The sequence below is a fragment of the Morchella sextelata genome, assembly GCF_020137385.1.
Source record: "Morchella sextelata strain SCLS chromosome Unknown scls_1, whole genome shotgun sequence".
Taxonomy (NCBI): domain Eukaryota; kingdom Fungi; phylum Ascomycota; class Pezizomycetes; order Pezizales; family Morchellaceae; genus Morchella; species Morchella sextelata.
This window is the reverse complement of record NW_025408616.1, coordinates 3,651,292-3,672,829: the sequence shown is the minus strand read 5'-3', so window position 1 is coordinate 3,672,829 and position 21,538 is coordinate 3,651,292. Positions and strand designations below refer to the sequence as shown.

The window sequence follows — 21,538 nt, the reverse complement described above, 5'->3', positions numbered from 1 at the left end:
TTTTGCATGTATCGTTTGTGACAGCGTATTAAACGCACCAATACTCATGCGTTAACTAAGTCCTGAGAAATTTTATGAGGCCGTTGCGGCCAACAATTCTCAGGACTTAGTTAACGCGCGATTACTTACTGTAAATATACGATAAGGCTCGAATGAGAAGTTTGATCTGGGTCTAAGCTTATGTACCTAAGCTGACGTGCCTTTTACAGACAGTGTAACGTTATGCAAAGTGTTTATCTGTTACCACCACACTAGAGTACTGGAGCATATATTCAAGCGAAATACATTATAGGATACATCAAACCACTTAGTAAGTCATGTACGTCGAGAAATTAATTGTATCCTACAAACAGTCCAATCAAACTTCGGCGATAAAAGTTCCCACTTCTCGATGGGGCAGGAACAAAATGGTGGATTGAAATTTGAGAAGTGAGTCGTAAGCTATGGCTTAACCCGCTGATGGCTTGTACCCCAGTGATCAACAAACGAGGAGTGAGGACACAGTTACAGAAACCTTGGCGTGCATCGGACATGTCTACCGGTGTCATGAAATATCACTCGAGCACTGAGACATACAATATATTTTTCGATTAAAATAGCGGCACTCGAATGTCTAAGTAGGTAGAGAGAGAGAGAGAGAGAGAAGATTGAATTATTTCTATAAAGATGTAATACTGTATATTTACACGCATGCTTTATAACATCTGATCATACCTAATAATGATATGAATCATATGATATACCTATATGTTCCGTCACAGTCACGAGTATATCATATTGGTTAACAGGCCGGCCTATTGCATTGCCTAACTGGCCATCCTGTCTACATATATTGCTTATTGACCAATGTTTCCTGAGATTTGACAAACAGTCACTGATATTCTGTCCGGCTGGCCAATGCCTGCCAGAATTTACTAATATAAGCCATCTACCTACATGTGTGCACCCTTGCCCCCGATATACCACCATCCTAAGTGTTTGGGGAAATGCCAATGCTAAGCGGTAGTTCTGTAGCTTTTAAACTTGTAATATTGTAAACCGGATTCCGCTCGCTGAGTGACTGATGATGCCACTAAGACGAGGCGGAATCCTACCCTATTTATACATGTTGGAACCTATGCCAAGGCCCGCTTTCTAATACTAATGAGATAACGATAATAGAGTAAGACAATCAACCCGAAGATAACCCCAATAGAAAAGCGCCCCCGCATAGTCCCGGCCGTCCATTCTAATTCCGACACGTAACCATGAACCCCGCAATTACCAGTAACCGAGCTGTATCATGCTATTGTCCTAGAGCTACTTCCCTAAGTAGAATGGCCTGCAGCCATAAGCCCCGCTTCTATTCCATTCCGGGTGAGACACCCAATAGTAAGCGTGCCCTCACAACAGCCTAATACTAGTGTGGTTGCACCCGGTGCCCCCACACCCCTCGGTACCTTTCTATGCTTGTTCCCTCGTTACCCGACCGTACTCACATCACAACCCATCACTCGTATTATCCTTATTCCTTGACTTAGGAGCAGTGTTCGTGTTTCCTGTAACACTACTCCCCCTTCCTAGACGTCGCCCTCGACCGTTAAAACCTCTCTATGATAAAAACCCTTTGGGAAAAGTCATAGAGTAGGAAAGGTATCGAGCTAGTCTTCCCTAGTCCGCTGTCGTTTCAGAGGTCGTCTCGAGTTGGTGACGGGCCCTTGGCTCCGCGTATGGGGCCGAGTGTTGGTGACCGGTTTGAAGTTCTCATCTAAGAGTGCCTCTTGAGGGTCGGGTGTTGCTAGTCGTTTTCGTGTATTCTGCTGCCTGCCCGGGTTGGGGTCCTCTCGATAAGGTCTCAGCAACATCTCGTGGAATACGTCATGAACCTTCCATTCTGCCGGAAGATTCAATCTATAAGCCCTATTTCCTACAGCCGCGGCAACCTCGAAGGGGCCTGTAAACTTGTCCGACCATTTATTGTAACCACCGAGGTTCCGAGTATCCAGCAAGACCTTTTGACCGATTGTGAACCGCTGAACTGCTGGTCCTGGCCTTGACGCCATCCTGTCAAAAGTCTTTTGCAGCGTGTCTCTCGCTGACTCGTGGGCTAGGAGAAGGTCTTCCAGGTAGGTGTTTCCCTTATCATCCAGCTGTCCGATTTTCGCGTCCGTTGGCCAGTCTGTTCGTGGGTGGAAACCATAGTTGCAATAGAACGGTGACTGTCCAGTTGACGAGTGCTTTGCATTGTTATATGCATACTCGCAGATCGGTAGTAGGTCCTTCCATTTCTTCCCTGTTCCTGCTGTATAGGCCCGGATGTAGGATTCGAGGTGCTGGTTGGTCTTTTCTGTTTGTCCATCCGTCTGTGGGTGGAACGAGGTCGAGAGTCTCCTACGAATCCCTAGTCGTTCTGTGATCGCAGCCCAGAATGCCGACACGAACTGGGTTCCTCTGTCAGAGACAATGCTCCTAGGAAGTCCGTGAAAGCGCCAAATGTCCTTGACAAAGGCGTTAGCGGTCTGTTCCGCGTTGATTCCCGTTATTGGAATGAAGTGAGCCATTTTCGTAAAACGGTCCACGACCACCAATACGTTACGGAATCCTGATTTCTCCTTTGGCATTTCTACTACGAAATCCATTGAGATATCAGTCCAAGGTGTGGTGGCTAACTCTAGGGGTTGAGGGAGTGACAAGTGTCTCCGATGTTGCTTGGCTCTCTGGCACACGTCGCAAGTCTTGACGAAGTTGGCTACATCCGTGGACATTCCTGGCCACCAGTAGTTCCTATCGATCAACTCAAGGGTTTTATCCCTTCCTAGATGCCCCGCTACGGGTCTGTCATGATGATCCTCGATGACTTGTCTGACCGCGTATCCTGGCACTACCCAACGACCATCGTGGGTGGCCTCATTCGATCCCGGGGTCCATTCAGTGGCAAGCTCCGTTATTACGGCATCAGCTTCCTCTGTCCCGAAGACTTCAAGGTTTGCATCAGGGAGAGGTTCATCCCGGAACACTCTCCGAACCCATTGTCTGTCCTGTTCATACCAGTCTTGTAGTGGCTGAGGCAGCTCAGTACCTGGTATGTCGTACCACTGATCCAACGGAGTCCATCCTTCTTCGGGGTTGCCAATAATTTCAGGGCCAGTTTCTACGCTGGTCCGTGATTTCCTGGCAAATTGTTCTGCGCTGAGCAACTGTTTCACGGGTTGTTCACGCATTACTCCCCCTTCCATAGCGAACTCTGGGCGCCTTGTGAGTGCATCTGGCTTGCCGTTCTTTTCGCCTGGGCGGTAATGAATCCTGAAGCGAAAAGGTGCTATCTTTTCGGCCCATCTGGCTTGTCTTCTTGACAACTTCTTGGTCGTTGTGAAGTACTGTAGGTTCTGATGATCCGAATGTATCTGGATAGGAATGTCCGTTCCTTCCAGCCAATGTCTCCAAGTCAAGAGAGCAGAAACTATGGCGAGCATCTCCTTATCATAGATCTCGTAGTTTACCTCTGCCTCGTTGAACTTGCGAGAGTGGTAAGCTACCGGGTGTAGAATACCGTCCTCGAACACCTGAGAGAGTACTGCGGCCTCAGCCCAGTCGCTCGCATCAGTTTCTATGATCGCTTCACGATGTTCGTCATAGTGTCGTAGTATTGGAGCAGACGTAAATTTCTCCTTGAGTTCGTCGAAAGCGCTTTGCTGTTCACTGCTCCATCGCCATACGGAACCTTTCTTCAAGAGATCGGTCATTGGTCGGCAAACTTCGGAGTACCTGTGGATGAACCGTCGTAGGAAGTTGGCGAATCCAAGGAAACATTGAAGTTCCTTGACCTTGGTGGGTGGTAACCATTCTGTGATTGCCTTCACCTTCTTAGGCGAGACCTGGTTCCCTTTCCCTGATAGTACGAATCCCAGGAATTCTACCTCCTGTTTGTACCATTCCGTTTTCTCAAGGTTCCCGTATAGATGGTTTTGTTGCAGTCGCTCCAATATCTTCCTCACAAGAGTCGTATGCTCTTCCTTAGTCTTTGAATATATTAGAATATCATCCAAGTAGACTACTACGCCTTGATCTAGAAGATCCTTGAATATGGTATTGACCATGACCTGGAACGACGCCGGTGCATTGGTTAAGCCAAAAGGCATTACCCTATATTCGAAGTGGCCGTACTTCGTTCTAAAAGCTGTTTTCCATTCCTCGCCAGCAGCAATTCTAATCAAGTTATAGCCATTTTTCAGGTCTATCTTGGTGAAGAACTCTGCTCCTCTCGTCGAATCGGCCAGTTCTGTCATGAGTGGAAGGGGGTAGCGATTCTTGACCGTGATAGCATTTAAGCCACGAAAGTCTACGCATAGCCTCAGTTTTCCATTGGCTTTCTTCACGAACAGGATCGGTGCTGCTGCCGGGCTGGTGGAGGGGACTATTTTGCCAGAGGCTAGCATTTCGTCCAAGTACTCCCGGAGTGCCTTTTGTTCCACTGGGGAGAGCGCATAGATCGGTCCCCATGGAGGCTGCTTTCCTTCCATAAGGGGAATGGTGTGATCCCATTCAGAGTGATCAGGTAGTCGATCAGCTCCCTCCTTAGAGAAGACGTCGACGAAGTCCTGGTACTCCATCGGTATAGCACTAGCGAGAGTCTCGCCTACCAATGCCCTTGCCCAGAAGGGGTGTTGCTCGATCATCATCTGTGTCTCGGGTGAAGACCTCAACAGCCTGATGACCAGCTCTTCTGAGTCTTCTTCGTATATATCATACATGGTCCTGAAGCATCCCTTCACTTGACAATTGATGTTGTCGAAGGTGACCTTGTTCTGTCCCCAATGTATGGTTGGTTGATGCTCCTTGAGCCATCGATGTGGTATGACGAGGTCTTCTCCTGCGAATGAGCCAACCTCACAGACGATGTCTCTGTCTAGATGGTTGCCGACGCGGAGGGTAAGGGATTGGGTGATGTGAGTGCCGGAGTTAGGCATAGGGGTACCGTCAGCCTGTCTGATGATGAGGGGCTTGGGTCGAGGTTGAGTTGGGATCTTGAGACGGTGGACACAGTTCCAGGACATAACCCAGTCCTCTGTTCCGCTGTCTAGGAGTGCGTTGACTGTTTCTGCATGTTGGGTACTAGTTGCGGGGTGGCTCCAAGAGATTTCAATCTCAAGGCGGGTTTCTTGGTTGTGTGAAGACATGTTCATCTGTTTTGAAAGTGTAAGGTAAGGTAGGTTGTCCTTGGTTTCGAGTGGATTGATGTTGATAGTTCTTGTTCTGAGAGCGGGGCGAGGGAGTTTATATAGAAAATTCGAGCGTTGATCAAATCATAGTACAACACTTATGCGCCAGGTGTTTTCGGAATGTGACCCCGCTTCTCGAAATGTATGTAGAGAGAATTTAAATTGCGCAAAATAACAAAACCGATAGAACATAACATAACCCGATCCCTTAAAAAAAAACCCTTCTTCCAAAACAGAATAGAAAAGCCGTAACACAACATAGAATAAAACACCGAAAAATAGAAATACCCAGTCAATTTAGTCCTCCAAATTCGTAATCCTTGCCCTAAATGCCTCATTTTGTGGCCCCAATTTCCGTTTCTTATCACCCTCCCTTCCGTGGTCCTTTCTCCCGGAAGGATATTCTTTTCTCTTTAGGTTCGTCAACCTAACCTTACTCGTCGCCACGCAATCCTTTACGAAGTGGTTATCTCTACCACAACGGAAACACTTTCCTTCTTTCTGCCATTTCTCCTTCTCTTCTTTAGTGACACCTAAGTCATCCGAGGTCTTGGAGTTGTTGGCTGATGCGGGAAAAGTTTTCCGAGGATTTGCGTTGTTGCGCGATTTCCGCCGTTCCGTTTTCTCCTCGCGAGGTTTCACAGAGTCTTTACCTCGCAGGATTTCTTTCCGAGCCTTCACCTCGTGGTCCTTGCGTCCGACTTTTCGTACCCATGCTAACCAGTCCACAAAATCACTAGGTTCCTCAATCGCATTAGAGAGCCGTTGTTCCAGCGAGGAGTTTATTCCTGTTAGGATCATGGATCTCATGACAACTGGTCCAACTCGTGCGTCCCATTCTAGGTTCTGCATCTCATTGATGTAGTCGTCGATTGGGCCAGTTTGCCGGAGTCTGTCCATCTTCTGCTTGGCCTGTTCCTGACTCGTGCGGTTGCCGTATTGGGTACGAAGTTCCTGCTTGAACCGTTCCCAGGTTCCGATACTGCGATCCACAGCTAACCTCTCCGTAAAATTCCGCCAAAAGTTTGCCGCACTACCGGTAAACTCGAGGGATGCCCACATAATCTTAGTGCCATCATCCCATTGGACCTTCTTCTGGAGACTGATTAGAATCTCCATCTGGTCGATCCAGACTCTTACGTCTTGATCGGCTCTTCCGGAGAAGGGGATATTGGCCTTTTTGGGCGCATCACCTATGGTGGCGCGAGGGGGGTGCGAGAGTTCTTGCTCTCGTTGGCGCCTTCTCTCGTGTCTTTGTTTCTTACGTTCCAGCCGCTTGCGGCGTTCGCCTTCCGAATCTGAGGAATCCGATGGGGATGATCCGGGTGCTTCCGGGGCGTTACCTCCCTTATTGCCATTCCCGTTACCTCCACCTTGTGCTCCTTGGCCTCCTCCCTTGTTGCCATCCCCGTTACCTCCTCCTTGTGCTCCTTGACCTCCTTGCTTCCGTTGTTGTCCTGGGTCTTCGAGGTCTTCACCGGATTCGGAGCCGGCTGGAGGGGCGACTGGTTGTTGGGGAGGTGGTCTGGGAGGTGGGCCTGATCCACCGCCACCCGTCTCTGGGGCCAGTGGTTTTTCCGCAGCCGCTTTACGGGCTGTTTCCTTCATCTGCTCTATCATTTCTTCTAGAGCCGTCCTTGTCCCAGAGAACCCATCTACCAAGGAGACCTGCTGCTGCATGGTCCTCTCCAATTGTGCCAGTGTAGCTGATACGCCGTCTGGGACTTGGGCTGGGCCTTCTTTCGGCAGCCTTTGAATCCAATCGGCCAGCATAGTTATGTGCTGGGCCTGCTCTTCCTGCCGCTGTTGGTGGGCCCTAGTGGTATTGGCGATCTGTTCCAAGACTTGGCCGAGGTTCGTAGTGGTCGCGGCTGTTTCTGCCCGCACTTGAGCGAGGATGTACCCCTCTCGGCGCTCCCGTTCTTCTTGGTCCTGGGTGAACTTCATCTGCAATTCGCGGATGAGTTTGGTCTGCTCTTCGTGTTGCTGGGTAAGCTGCGCCGCGTGCTGCCGAGTAATTTCCCTGATTGCGGGCAGGTCTTGGACGCTCACAGTGAGGTCTCCAAGTCCGCGACTCAGCTGCTGAACCACTGGGGCTCCTCTCCATTCGATCTCTTGCCCGATGATTTCTCCAAAGGGGTGCTCGATACGGCGTTCTTCCACGTCCATATTCGTGTCTTCGTCGTCGTCCGTTACCCTGAGGACCGAGGGCCTCGGAATAGAAGATCGTTCTCTGATTGGCGTCTTGTACGGGGAATAGTCTCGGTAGTCCCCTTGCCTGCGGGAGCGGGGTTGGCCATAGGATGCGGCCGGCTGAGTCGATCTGAAGAGGTCGCTGATCGGCATGTCCAAATCCCTCCTGTGGCGCTGTCTCGCCTGAGTCTCGACTATACCTCGATCTCTCACTGTGATTGAGCTCTCCATGTTGTAGTCTTCCTCCGATCGTTGCTGATGACCCCTTGACATTGCTAAGTTGCTCGATGCTGAGCTGTAGCTGTCTCCTACACCAGGGTTGAGCGACGAACCAAGGGACGGAGTGAGCTAATCCGTAGGATTGCTGACTGAGGGTGATTTTAATGGGGAAGAGTTCGGGATAGTTGAGGATCTCCGGGTCGTGTTCTTCGAACGTGCAAGTAGTACCTGCTTCGGCAAAAAACCCGGCGTACTCAAGGTATCCGCAATAGAGGTGTTCGGCACTGCCTCTGCGAACGACAAAAGAGGTGGTGCAAGTGAAGTTGTTGATAGCTGCTGTTGCTACTCGGGGATGCATACGGTATCAAAGAGTCCTTCTAATAGACTACTTTCTTATTCTTTTACTTGAGCGCACGGTGACTATCCGCCACAAACAAAATACTCTCAAGTATTGGTCTAAGCAAGTAGTTGTCTTATCGGGACGTTGATGATATGCGATCGGTAAAATAATAGCGTAGTGGATAAGGTACAATATAGTGTTTGGGGAAATGCCAATGCTAAGCGGTAGTTCTGTAGCTTTTAAACTTGTAATATTGTAAACCGGATTCCGCTCGCTGAGTGACTGATGATGCCACTAAGACGAGGCGGAATCCTACCCTATTTATACATGTTGGAACCTATGCCAAGGCCCGCTTTCTAATACTAATGAGATAACGATAATAGAGTAAGACAATCAACCCGAAGATAACCCCAATAGAAAAGCGCCCCCGCATAGTCCCGGCCGTCCATTCTAATTCCGACACGTAACCATGAACCCCGCAATTACCAGTAACCGAGCTGTATCATGCTATTGTCCTAGAGCTACTTCCCTAAGTAGAATGGCCTGCAGCCATAAGCCCCGCTTCTATTCCATTCCGGGTGAGACACCCAATAGTAAGCGTGCCCTCACAACAGCCTAATACTAGTGTGGTTGCACCCGGTGCCCCCACACCCCTCGGTACCTTTCTATGCTTGTTCCCTCGTTACCCGACCGTACTCACATCACAACCCATCACTCGTATTATCCTTATTCCTTGACTTAGGAGCAGTGTTCGTGTTTCCTGTAACACTAGGGCTACATAATTAATGCAAAAAAATATTTCTTTAATGAATAGCTAATTAACAGGGCCAACAACTTTCCGCCGTTAAAAAGATGAGAATTATATAGCAAAATGCCCTGTAGGCGGGGAATAAACGCTCGTTCACCAATTATGGCCCATCGGCCAATAATCAGTGTTTGCGACTGGGACGGAACATATACTTTGCAAGGAGTGGTGACCATGTTAGTATCCCCCTAGGCTCGGGAGCCATGTGCCATATCTCAACATATATTACTATCTAAGGGTTTATATATGCATTTTAAAGAGAGATTACCCTTGCACAATTGCTTTCAGAGCTCTGTTAATTGCCTCAAGCTTAGTATTATAGAACTAAAGGAGATCTGGTGACTGCAGCTCCTGCTCTATTATACCTAGGGCTACTACCCTACCCTACAACTGTCCCTGCCCAAATCCCTCGGACTCCATTGCTAATCAACATCACTTCTCCCGCCTCTATACTTTCCTTCCCGACAACCGCTTCCACCACCATTCCCTTCTCTAACAACCACCTTCTCGTAGTCCCATTATTCCCTCCAGACTCCAGTGGCGGCGTAACCCACCCTCCGTTCCGCCAAAAGTACACACTTGTCATACTCCCTTCCATCATCACCCCGTCCTCATTCCACAAGACCACCTCCGTGGTATCGGTGTAGTTGATTATACCAGCGCGGAGCCGTGCAGCGTCATAGTGACCTCGGAAAGTGGTTTTGTGAGATGTGAACGGAGAGGCGGGGGTGGGGATTGTGTCGATATGTATTTTCCATAAGGGAGGAGAGGAGAGTGAGGAGGGATTTGGGAGAGTACTAGGGAATAAGGTGGTGACTGGCACTTGAGGAATTGAGCCTGCCGTGACGCTAAGCTTGCCCTCTGGTGAGAGGACGGTTCGAACCTAGGAGGAGTTAGCTTAGGTTTTATTTACATGTAGTTACTACAGAGATCATTTGTAGCCGGATTGTACCCTTAATGGACACGTTTGCGTTCCTACGGCTTCTTCACATGCCCGTCGAAATCCGTTCAGATCCTCAAGCGATGCTATTACAGCCTCAGGCCATTCAAAATGGTGTGCCGCACGGACCATACGGTCACGGTGATATTCAAGGAGGTAGAATGGGCATGGAGTTGTGGAGCCTGAGGCGGTAGTATTTTCGGGGGATTGGAGAAGGAGCCGATCGTGTCTAAGAGAGGAAAAGAGAGAGAAGTCTTCCTCTTCTGTGGAAGTCATGGCAGCACTATTTTTAGAGTATCTGGAAGTCGTTTGGAAGCGTTTAGAGTAGAAGTCCGGGGTTGCTCCTTATGCCAGTGAGGTCTGGATTCAGTGGAGGGTCTCCGCGTCGGTTATATCTGGTTCTATATATCTCTGCAACCGATTTAAGTTTATTACTGGGTATGTTTAATTTTGCTTTTGTCCAAGAGGCCGATTACTTTCAGCATCGATTACTATCAAGGCCGATTGTTGTCATACCATAGGTAGAAATTAAAATAGAATATGTGCGCAAGTTCTTATTGGTTTAATTGTCCAATATGGGTTTTGAGCCCTGGCCTATATGTACTCTAGAGTAGTTACATATATGTAATCCACCCATGCGCCGGCCCGGACAGTCTCTTCATATGAGTTTCTCCCCGAGTTATTCGCGACAGAGCCGCATTCACAGTTCCCTCCCCGCAAATCGAATTAGACCAAACAATCTTGAAAAAACGGGATGCATGCTCACACCACCTTCTCACCAGGTTGGGACCGACGTCACCCTCAAAAGCGGGCGGTGCATGCCAGAGATCTTTATCGGATAACTGCATAATGTGGAAGGTATGCATGATTATAATTGTCTGGGGAGAGTGAGATCATAGGAGCAAAGCGTCGTCGCTGTTAAATTTTTCTGTCGACCAGTTAAAGTTAGTGGGAGGGCCTAGGAGATAGCTTTGTTTATCCGCCTAAGCAGGATTCTAGTGCTTTGTAAAGATTTCACGGCGAAGTTATTTCCCGTCGTTCCACTCCCATATATCGTTCGCATTTCTGTTTGGCAAATCTCAGCCAGATCTAGAGAATTGTTTCTCGAACCAAGAGGCTCTCAGGAACATCCCAGATCTCCCAAGCAACGCGGTACCCCCATTGGGGAATTAGGGACACGATATCAGCCACAGGCGCAATCTCCGTTGCCGGCCGGAGCATTTTCGCGTGTCGTCTGTGCAGATTGAGAACCCTTGGGCGACCCGTGTTCTGCGTGCGTGTTTTCGGGGGGTCTGTCGGGTCTCGAGTGTCTCTAGCCATTCTATCTTGACTAGGTAAGGTAGGGACGTAGGGAGAGAGCTCTTGGGAATGCTTTGGCTGATTGGCTAGGGGTGGCAGTGCTTCGTCTCTCGTTCTTGTCCTCCCTCTCGCTGTTATTGTTCACCTTCTCGTCTGTCTGTGCTTGCTATCTGTGCCTGCCTTAGACCGTCTGTGCTAGAGATCTAAGGACGTCTGCCTGTAGAGTGTGAGAATTATTGTCCCATCTCTTTCTCCTTTACAACACCAGTTCTCTTTTCCAGCTCGTAGAGTATCTTTTCTTACTTCCTGCTTTCCTCCTAGCCTTTCCTTTTTCCATATCAGCTTCTGCTTTTTTTTTTTTTTTTTTTTTTGAAGTGTGTGGCTTTGTCCATCGTATGTGACGTGAGCAAGGTCCGGGTTTCAGCTACACGCGCGAAGGTTAAGAGTTGAGAGAGAGTGAGTGTGAGCATAGGAAAAGAGAGGGAGGGAGAGAGTGAGAGAGTGGGTCAATTCCCTTCCTGGGTTGGTTGCAAGTTCGAACCCCGTTCTTCAGCTGCTGCTTCTCTGTTATCTACTATCCGGCCCAGCATACAGTCTTTGGTCCCTTTTCCGTTCAACCTTCTCTACAAGTTCGTTATTATTTATTCTTGATCTCTTAAAGCTAATTCCCCGAAGCTCTATTTATCCGCCCCTGCGTTCGGATCATCTTCCCTTCCCTTCCCTTCCTCCCACCTGTCACCAGCAGTTGACAGCTCGGGTCTTTTATCCCTTCGGTCCGACTGTGGGTATCTACTGCAATCAAAGAACCTTCCGATCGACATCCCGAGATCGCGCTCCCAACCATGGAAACCTCTACCAAACTATCGGATCCTCCTAAGGGGGGCAGCAATAACGATGGAGAGAAACAACAACAGCAGCAACGTACCCTACTTGCCCCCATAGCACTAAATGCCCCAATACCTACTATAAGCATGAATGGGAGCTCAACTCCTCCAATGGAAGGCCGGAGGAGCCCAAATCCGCGTTCAAATCGTAATTCAACCATCTCAAACCGCAACTCCATTATTTCCAATAAACGCAATTCGACAATCTCAAATCGCAACTCCATGCCGCATCTCGACCCTTCGCCAATGCTCCGAAGCTATTCGACACCAGGTGGGATCTCAGACGACTTCCTGGAGGACATGGAACCTCCGCCTGTTATTCCTGCAGCTATTGAAGAGGGTGCATCGCCGCGCCGCTCGCGTCCGAGCTCACCCCATAGTATACGCTGGGGAGATGAGGAAAACGAGGACGACCCGCGTGAAGGCTACACGACACCCAGGCGACGTGGTTCTGGCACGTCAGAGTCTACAACAGCGTGGGATATGTCGCCTGGAGGTGCCAGTTCTATTGGTAGAAACGGCGATGCAGGACCGGTAACAACAGCTGCGCGTGCTCGTAAGCGAGTGGGAATGTTCTTTAGCGGTCTTGCCGGAGACAACCCTTCTACGACTTCACTGGACGATGAGGTGGCATATGATGGGTCTGCAACTCCGGGTTCTAGGATGAGCGCGAATTATACGAGGAGGGGCGGCGCTCCTGGGGACTACTCTGGCGATGAAACGGAGACACCAATTGCGGCGAAGAAAACTGGCTTTTTCTCGAAGCTGAAACATCTAGGGCATGGGAGCCACGGCAGAACACTTTCTGGGTGGACTGTCGATTCAATGGATGATGGAGGACAAACCCCTGGTGGACCTCTCACACCCGCCGTGTATTCACCAGCTATTGGAGGCATTCCGGACGAAGATGAAGAATATATTGATATTGATTACAGAAGGTCTATGAGCCAGAACTCAGCGGGCGGGGGCGGGTCGAGAACTGCACCTGGGACGCCAAAGCACCCTGTCCCAAGACGAAGAGCCACGATCACAGACATTACCGAAGAGGCAAGGACCCGCGATCGGAGTTCCAGAGTAAGCTACTCTCGTAGATCTTCCTTTAGAAGGATAACCCAGTTCAGCCATAACCGTAGATCGGTTGACGGCGCCGAAGGAGTTGGTGGAATACCGCCGTCACCTGGGACGCCTGGATTTCATAGTTCCTCCAGATGGGGGGCTCTAAAAGCCGGTATCAAGGTGATAGGCCGGCGCAAAAAAGAGGAGTCTAAGATTGATCGCGAAAAGTCGGCCGAGTTGATGGCGGAATTGACCGCAGCGACACCAGCGGTGGTCATCTTGGCGAGTATGTTTCAGCGAGACGAGCACGGAAACAAACGAATACCCATTCTACTAGAACAATTGAAGGTCAAGATCTCGGATACAGACAAGCACCCATCGAAAAACACTGGCAGGACACATGCAGTATTTAGAATAGAGCTGGAGTATGGATCTGGTATCACACGGATGAAATGGGTCATTTATCGAGAGTTCCGTGACTTCTTTAATCTACACTCGAGATATCGTCTGGCAGACATAAGCAACACTACATTCAGCGGCAAAGAAGCTCACAAACTGCCAAAATTCCCTCGAGCTACAATTCCATATCTTAGAGGGGTGAGAGGTCTTGGGAGTGATGACGAGGAGGACGATTCTTCAGCAAGTGGTGGCGATACTGCGACAGTGACAACAAGTCCGAGCAAGAAGCGACCGAAGCATACACGCCGTGAATCGTCTTCAGTTGTAGGCGAACATCTTAGTACCGGCATTGCTACTGGTCTTGCTGCAGGGCTGGGGACACTGACTGCACCAATCGGAGGTGCTGGAGGCATGGGTACAGTGCCCGCTGCTGGTAGGAAGGAGGGTTTCGCAATAAAACAAAGGCAACAATTGGAAGAATACCTCCGACGGCTTATTCGTATCATGATCTTCCGCCCTGATTCTAATCGGCTGTGTAAGTTCTTGGAGCTCTCTGCCCTTGGGGTTAGACTTGCAGCGGAGGACAGCTATCACGGGAAAGAGGGATATCTCATTATCCGCTCCGCAAAGGGAAGTGATTTTAGAAGAGTATGGAATCCTGCAGCAATGGCAAAGCGACATTCTCCAAAGTGGTTCCTGGTACGGCACAGTTACATCGTGTGTGTCGATTCCCCAGAAGAAATGAATATCTACGATGTCTTCTTGGTAGACTCTGAATTTGAGGTAGACGCAAAGAAGTTCCTTAGGAAAAAACCAAAAGATCTTGCAGTTGCCCCAAGTAACCCAGCCCATCCACAGCATCATAGCCTCACCATCAAGAATGCCGAAAGACAGCTTAAGTTATTGGCAAAAAATGAGAGGCAGTTGCTACAGTTTCATGACAGTATCGCGAACATGATGCAGTCTACAATCTGGAGCGAAACTCAGAGATTCAAAAGTTTTGCGCCAGTGAGAAAAGGCGTCTTCGCGCAATGGCTTGTAGATGGTAGAGATTACATGTGGAATGTGAGCAGAGCTATCAGTATGGCAAAAGATGTCATTTATATCCACGATTGGTGGCTGTCTCCAGAATTGGTAGGTCACTTTCAATTGTTTTCACTCATGGCCGGCGCTAATTTGGGGGGTCTGTTTGTCTAGTACTTGCGAAGACCTGCTGCCGTCTCGCAGAAATGGCGTCTCGACCGTCTTCTCCAAAGAAAGGCCCAAGAGGGTGTCAAGATCTTCGTCATCGTTTACCGTAACATCGGCGCCGCGGTTCCTATCGACTCTGCGTACACCAAATATTCGCTTCTTGATCTCCATCCCAACGTCTTTGTTCAGCGCTCGCCCAACCAAATACGACAAGCCACTTTTTTCTGGGCCCATCACGAGAAAATTCTAATTGTAGATCATATGGTAGCCTTCCTAGGAGGCATTGATCTCTGTTTCGGGCGATGGGATACGCCGCAACACAGTTTAGTGGATGATAAACCAACTGGGTTTGAGGAAGGGAGTGGAGATGGTGATCCAGAGAGCTTTCAGCTCTGGCCAGGAAAGGATTACTCAAATCCTAGGGTACAAGATTTTTACAACCTTGACAAGCCTTACGAGGAGATGTATGACAGGACGAAAGTCCCGAGAATGCCGTGGCACGATATCCACATGCAGGTTGTAGGACAGCCTGCAAGAGATCTAACAAGACATTTCGTCCAAAGATGGAATTATCTGTTGCGTCAACGTACCCCTAGCAGACCTACGCCTGTGCTACTCCCACCACCCGACTTTACTGACGCAGAATTGCAGTCATTGGGTATCGACGGAACCTGTGAAGTTCAAATTCTTCGATCCGCTTCCTCGTGGTCATTGGGTACACCGAACACGACTGAGGCTAGTATTCAGGCTGCATATATCAAATCCATCGAGTTGTCTGATCACTTTGTGTACATTGAGAATCAGTTCTTCATCACTTCCACTGAATGGGGCGGCACTGTCATTGAAAATAAGATCGGTGATGCACTCGTGGAGAGAATCATCCGGGCTTACAGGAATGACCAGGATTGGCGCGCAATTATCATCATACCCCTCATGCCCGGTTTCCAGAACACGGTTGACGCACAAGATGGAACAAGTGTCAGGTTGATCATGCAGTGTCAGTACCGTTCGATCTCACGTGGAGAGCACTCAATCTTTGGAAAGCTCCGGGCGCAAGGGATTGAGCCCGAGGAGTTTATTCAATTTTACGGGTTGAGGAATTGGGGAAAGATTGGACCAGAGAAGGCACTAGTTACAGAGCAGCTGTACATTCACGCAAAGTGCATGGTTGTAGACGACCGTATTGCCATCATCGGTAGTGCAAACATCAACGAGCGATCAATGATGGGCAACCGAGACAGTGAAGTGGCAGCAATCGTCCGAGATACCGATACGATTATGAGTACCATGGCCGGACAACCTTACCGGGTTGGAAAGTTCCCGCATACACTTCGATTGCGGCTGATGAGAGAACATCTTGGGATGGATGTGGACGAAATCATGGCAAATGAGCAGCAGATGGATGCCGAAATTCAGAAAATGACGGAGGCGGAGAACGACGAACAATGGCTTGCTGAGGAGTTGAAGGCGAGGGCGAGAGCCGAAAATGACAACGATAGTCTTCTGAGTAGTTCGGCGGCCACCGAACCGGCACCTGACCGCAAGCCGTGGGTTACAATTACAAGCCCCTCGCCGGGACTAACCAAGAGTAATATGACATTAAAGGAGGAGGCCGTATTGAGGAGCGAGGAGTTGAGAAGCTTCAACCACGATGTGGACTGGGAACAGGAGAATAACCCCAATATCAAGACGAGGAAGAAGGAGACCACCGACAACAGAATCCACGGGAACGCGGCACATAACAAGGACCTAGAGGGATATGGTTTCGATAAGATGAAGGAGAGAGAATCTAAGGAGATTACCCGTGAGAAGGATAAACGAGAACCATCTACCTCATCCCGTGCTGAGGCCGCTGCCCAGCATCTCGCTTCGCCTCGCAATCTCACAAGCCCTACTCCTTCAAACCCCAAAGATTCGAACAGGACACCCAGCAGAGGCTCCTCCTCGGGCGGTCTTGGGAACATTGCGCTCCCACCTCCTCCTGGACCGGAGAGGATGAACTCACAGGAGCTTGGACTTGCCCAGCTCTCACAACTTCCTCCCCTACCGGTTACGAGCGATCAGGACATTGGTGGCCCGTGCATTATCAACCGCCCCACAACAGCCGGCGGGGACGGCCCCAACATTCCAGTACTCGAGGATCTCCAAATGCCCACCGTTACTCCAGACATGTTTGAAGATCCACTGAACGAGAGCTTCTACCTTGATGTTTGGCACCATTGCGCGGTGAACAACACGAAGCTGTACAGGCAGGTATTCCGCTGCATGCCAGACAACGAAGTCAAGACATGGGCAGCATATAAAGAATACGCAGCCTACGGTGAGAGATTCGCGCAGAGTATGGGAATGGACAAGTCAAAGATGAGACGACAACAGGAAGCCCAAGGGAAGACTGGCCCACCAGGCGGGTCTGACATCCCGGGAATGCCTCAATTCGGAGACAACCTTGGGGAGAAGGTGGCGAAGGATCTTGGTATCAAGCTGGATGGGAACAACAAGAACCTTGCGATGGGAAACTTGAAGGACTGGACCACCCCAACGGTTGCAAACCAGGAGGAGCTAGATAAGGTCCGCCGGGATGACCCGCCGGGTGAGAAGATCGAGTTCCATCCGCCACAGCACGTACAGGATGAATTCACGGGCAACAGGCCGCGAAGTACATCACATGCTTCTTCGCGTCTGAACACTGCGGTCACGACAGCCACCACAAGCACACTAGGGCCAGGCTCAAGTTACTCCAAGGACTCCAACAACAAGCCAGACCCGAACCTGCTTCAATCCAACGGAAACGGTATCAACTTTTCCTCCAACACAAACCTCAATGGCGGAGTTGGAAGCACAAAGAGGAGGAGAAGAGGCACCACGAGGAGTAGCCGACGAGATTTCCACGCCAGCGAGCCACTATTGGATCGTGACACTGCCGAGAGGCTCCTGAACATGACACAAGGACACTTGGTGGTGTGGCCGTACGAATGGCTCGCACGTGAGGAGGAGGGCGGTAACTGGTTATACAGCATTGACCAATTGGCGCCTATTGAGATTTAGTGAGTCCCCAAACCTTTTTGGATTGACATTTCAGAAGTATATGGACTAACATGAATCGCAGTGATTGAACTATCTATACCCGGGTTATTTCTGGAGGCGGTTTGCAAAGAAACAAGCCAATTTCATTTTCCTTTATTAGCATCATCTCTTTGTGTTAAGGGTCAAAATTTTTGGCGGAGTTTGTTTGTGCACGTTTAATTTCCATCTTCATCTCTATCATCATCATCCATCATCATGGGAGGGTATGGGGGTTTCTTTGGTCGTCTTTTTTTTCTTTTCTTTTTGCTTTTTAAGTAAGAATGGACTTAACTGTTCTATATCCCCTTTACTTTCTTTTATTCTTGTATCATTTTACTTTTTTCTCCTTTTACTTTTCTTTTTGTACTCACGTTTGTTTTTTATCTTGATCAGATTTGCACTTTTTCCTTTTCCTTTTCCTTTTTCCATATCCCCTTTTCGTATATTCCTTTTTTTACCTTTCGTGTTTAACTCCCGGCTACTGGTCTCTCGATAGATAGTACTTATTCTTGCGTCGTCCTACTACTATACAGTTCCTGCCATCCCCCCCCCCCCCCCCCCCCCAAACCACCTCTTTCTTTCTTTCCTATTTCTTTTCTTTCTTAATCAGTTGTTGCAGTTGACTTTTTTTAATTTTTCATAATCTCTTTTTCCGAGGATGGATCGATGGGGATGCGGGCAAAGCAGTTGCATGTAGTATGGTGTAGTATATACACAAGTAGTTTTAGTGGGTTGTATGATAGGAGGCCTACATAACATACATACTCTACCTAACATATCAGGGAGGGAGGGGTACATACATTATTAGCTACCTATATACATATACGATACATATACGATACCCATCTCATCTTCATCTTCATCTCCATCGCCGTCCATTTCAGGTGCCCTAGATGTCGTTACATAAGAAGGCGTTGTGACAGGTAGAGTACGTGAGTGTTGGAATTTGACGTGCAATCAATCATTTCCAGGGCGGCTTTCCGCAAGTGGTTAGTGCGGTGGGTATCCAACCGGGTACTCCCTTGACCGTGATGATCATAATATGAGCGGTGGGTGGGGTTATGCCATTGTAGACTCCCGTGTGCAACATATATCGAGGGTGGCTGCTTAATAGTAATGTAGGTACTCATGGATAGCTGCGATGCCATCACATTGGATGTTGGGCTTGATGAGTTGTAGGCACTCGACCGGCGATCCGCACCCCCACAGGGCTTTCCAGCTCATGCAGGGTCTTCTAGCCTGCTGCACGCCGCCTGCATGCTATTTGGCCTTACTCTAGCTTAGTTACCGGGTGCGGTGGAATACTCTAAACGCAGGTCAGCACAGCACAGCACAGCACAGGCCAGTTTGCAGTCTAGTACTAAAACCACCTGTCCACTCCTCCTCCTACTACTACATGTAATACCCCACTCCCTCTCCCCCTCCCCCTCCCCCTTCTCTCTCTACTCCACTAATTACTACTAATCATCTCTCGACGCTCTACTCTAAACCAGATACTAACAATTAGCACCTACCAATCCAATCCAATGGCCGCCCCCGCCCCCGCCCCCGACAAGCCCGCATTCTCCCTGCACCCCTCCCGCCGCCCCGTCATCTACGCCACACACGGCATCGTAGCGTGCACGCAGCCCCTCGCCGCCCAAGCTGGCCTAAACATCCTTCGTAAGGGTGGAAACGCCGCCGTGAGTGACCGCCCATGATCCCAGTTAGCCCCATTACTCTACTCTACCTATACTAACACACCCTCCTTCTTCTCCAGGACGCCGCAGTCGCTGCAGGTCAGTTTACCTCTCCCCCCTCCCACTCTCGATTCTCAACGTTACGATACTAACCCCTCACAGCTGCAGTCCTAAATGTAACAGAACCAACCAGCACCGGCCTCGGCGGCGACGTCTTCTGCCTCATCCACCACGCCCCCACCTCCACACTCCACGGCATCAACGGCTCCGGCCCCTCGCCCTCATCCCTCACGCTACAAAAGGTCCTCGCCTCCCTCCCACCCGATTACACCGACTCGCGCATCCCGCCCGCCAATCCACTCAGCGTCACTGTCCCCGGCGCGGCCGCCGCATGGTGCGACATCGTCGCCCGCTTCGGCAGCGGGAAGGTGTCGCTGCGAGAGATCTTCGATGACGCGATACGACTCGCTGAGGACGGGTTTGCGCTGAGTACGTTTGCGGGGCGCTGGTGGGGGGAGTGTGCGGGTGTGTTGCGCGGCGGCGGGCGGGAGGGGATGTTGCTGGCTGGGAGGGCGCCGAAGGAGGGGGAGGTGATGCGGGTGCCGGAGCTGGCGCAGGTGTTGCGAGAGGTGGCAGAGTGTGGGAAGGCTGGGTTTTACGATGGGTGGGTGGCGGAGAGCGTGGTGGGGGAGGTGCAGGCGCTGGGAGGAGTGCTGGAGATGAAGGACATGGTGGGCATGGGGGAGCGCGGGAGTGAGGAGGTGGACCCGGTGTTTGTGGAGTATGGCGGGTATAAGCTGTGGGAGTGCGCGCCGAATGGGCAGGGGCTTGTGGCGCTGATGGCCTTGGGTATTTTGAGGGCGTTGCAGGAGAGGGGCGTGGTTGGGAGGATTGGGGGTGAGGGGGGGATGCAGCATAATTCGCCGGAGTAGGCACTTTTCGTTTTTGTCTTCTGTTTTCTCCCCGCAAGTTTTGTGATAGCTGCTAACATGAGGAAATAGGTATCTCCATGTCCTGATCGAGTGTCTCCGCATCGCATTCACAGACGGCCGTTGGTACATCACCGACCCGCGCACCAACCCGGACCCCACCGCCGCCCTCCTTTCCAAGGTACTCCTCCCTCCCCCTCTTCCCACCCTACCAGCCCGCACTAACACCCCCACTAGTCCTACCTGCACCAACGCAGCACGCTCTTCTCCCCCACGCAAACAAACCCCACCCTCCCCATCAGCCCCCCCTCCCTCCACCCTTGCGACACTACCTACCTCTCCACCACCGACGCCCACGGCAACTCCTGCAGCTTCATAAACTCCCTCCAGAACGGCTTCGGCAGCGGCATCGTCCCCCGCGGCACCGCAACGCCCTTGCAGAACCGCGCCAGCAGCTTTTCGCTAGACCCCGAGGCGCCGAATTGTGTGGCGCCCGCGAAGAGGCCGTTTCATACCATTATTGCGGGGATGGTGACGGAGCGCGTTCCGGGCGCTGGTGAGGCGGTGGAGGCGGCAGGTGAGGGTGGGAAGGAGGGCGAGGAGGAGAAAGGGAAAGGTGTGAAGCTCAAAGGCGAAAGGATCAAGAGCGTCCTAGGCTGCATGGGCGGCCTCATGCAGCCGCAGGGCCACGTCCAGCTCTTCATGAACATGCTCGTCTTCAACATGGACCCCCAAGAAGCGCTTGACGCGCCGAGAATCTGCGTATCACCCCTTCCCTTCCCTCCCCCCCCCACTCCCCCTGAACCCGCCCCACGCCACATCGAACCAACACTGACACAAACAAAAGCTCAGCCTCCCCGGCGACCGCTTCGCAATCACAAACCGCGTCTGCCTCGAATCCGGAATCAGCGGCGCCACCGCCGCCGCGCTGCAAGCGCTCGGGCATACCACGGCCGAGGTCGTGGGGTACAAGAGGACCATGTTTGGGCGCGGACAGATTATTAACGTATTTCCCCCCTCTGTGCGTGGGTGGTGTTTGTGCGTGGATATTGGCTGATCGGGGCGGATGGCGGGGGCTAGTATAACTATATGCACGGCGAGGACGGGGAGGAGAGGATCGTGTATAGTGGCGGCAGCGACCTGCGGGGTGACTGTCAGGCCGTGGGGTACTGATCCGTGAGTTATACTAGGCTCTAGAGGGATATACCCGGCTAGTGGAGATATTTGCGGGAAATTGTTGCGGGGAGAGGTTGTTGCGGGGAAGGATTTTGCGGGGAAAGATTGTTGCGGGGGGTGGTTTCTTTTGTGCTGGTGAGATTCTTTCTTTGATTTTTTTCGCTCTG

At 50.6% G+C, this 21,538-nt stretch overlaps 5 protein-coding genes across 5 annotated transcripts; 2 read left to right on the top strand and 3 right to left on the bottom strand.

The window, feature by feature from the left end:
- Positions 1-1,640: 1,640 nt before the first annotated feature.
- On the bottom strand, positions 1,641-5,156 carry H6S33_000959 (uncharacterized protein; the record flags this gene model as incomplete). Its single annotated transcript, XM_044832393.1, has 1 exon — positions 1,641-5,156. One exon carries the CDS (start codon positions 5,154-5,156, stop codon positions 1,641-1,643), a length of 3,516 nt encoding a protein of 1,171 aa, XP_044700518.1.
- A 339-nt stretch (positions 5,157-5,495) lies between these two features.
- H6S33_000958 (uncharacterized protein) lies at positions 5,496-7,664 on the bottom strand (the record flags this gene model as incomplete). The annotated part of the gene is made up of 1 exon (XM_044832392.1): positions 5,496-7,664. One exon carries the CDS (start codon positions 7,662-7,664, stop codon positions 5,496-5,498), a length of 2,169 nt encoding a protein of 722 aa, XP_044700517.1.
- Positions 7,665-9,134: 1,470 nt separating this feature from the next.
- Positions 9,135-9,971, bottom strand: H6S33_000957 (uncharacterized protein; the record flags this gene model as incomplete). Its single annotated transcript, XM_044832391.1, has 2 exons — positions 9,135-9,638; positions 9,735-9,971. The coding sequence occupies 2 exons, from the start codon at positions 9,969-9,971 to the stop codon at positions 9,135-9,137; spliced, it is 741 nt and encodes a 246-aa protein (XP_044700516.1).
- A 1,865-nt stretch (positions 9,972-11,836) lies between these two features.
- H6S33_000956 (uncharacterized protein) lies at positions 11,837-17,569 on the top strand (the record flags this gene model as incomplete). The annotated part of the gene is made up of 2 exons (XM_044832390.1): positions 11,837-14,467; positions 14,531-17,569. 2 exons carry the CDS (start codon positions 11,837-11,839, stop codon positions 17,567-17,569), a joined length of 5,670 nt encoding a protein of 1,889 aa, XP_044700515.1.
- A 1,544-nt stretch (positions 17,570-19,113) lies between these two features.
- Positions 19,114-21,368, top strand: H6S33_000955 (uncharacterized protein; the record flags this gene model as incomplete). The annotated part of the gene is made up of 7 exons (XM_044832389.1): positions 19,114-19,269; positions 19,347-19,365; positions 19,429-20,194; positions 20,268-20,376; positions 20,433-20,957; positions 21,043-21,201; positions 21,276-21,368. The coding sequence occupies 7 exons, from the start codon at positions 19,114-19,116 to the stop codon at positions 21,366-21,368; spliced, it is 1,827 nt and encodes a 608-aa protein (XP_044700514.1).
- Positions 21,369-21,538: the final 170 nt, after the last annotated feature.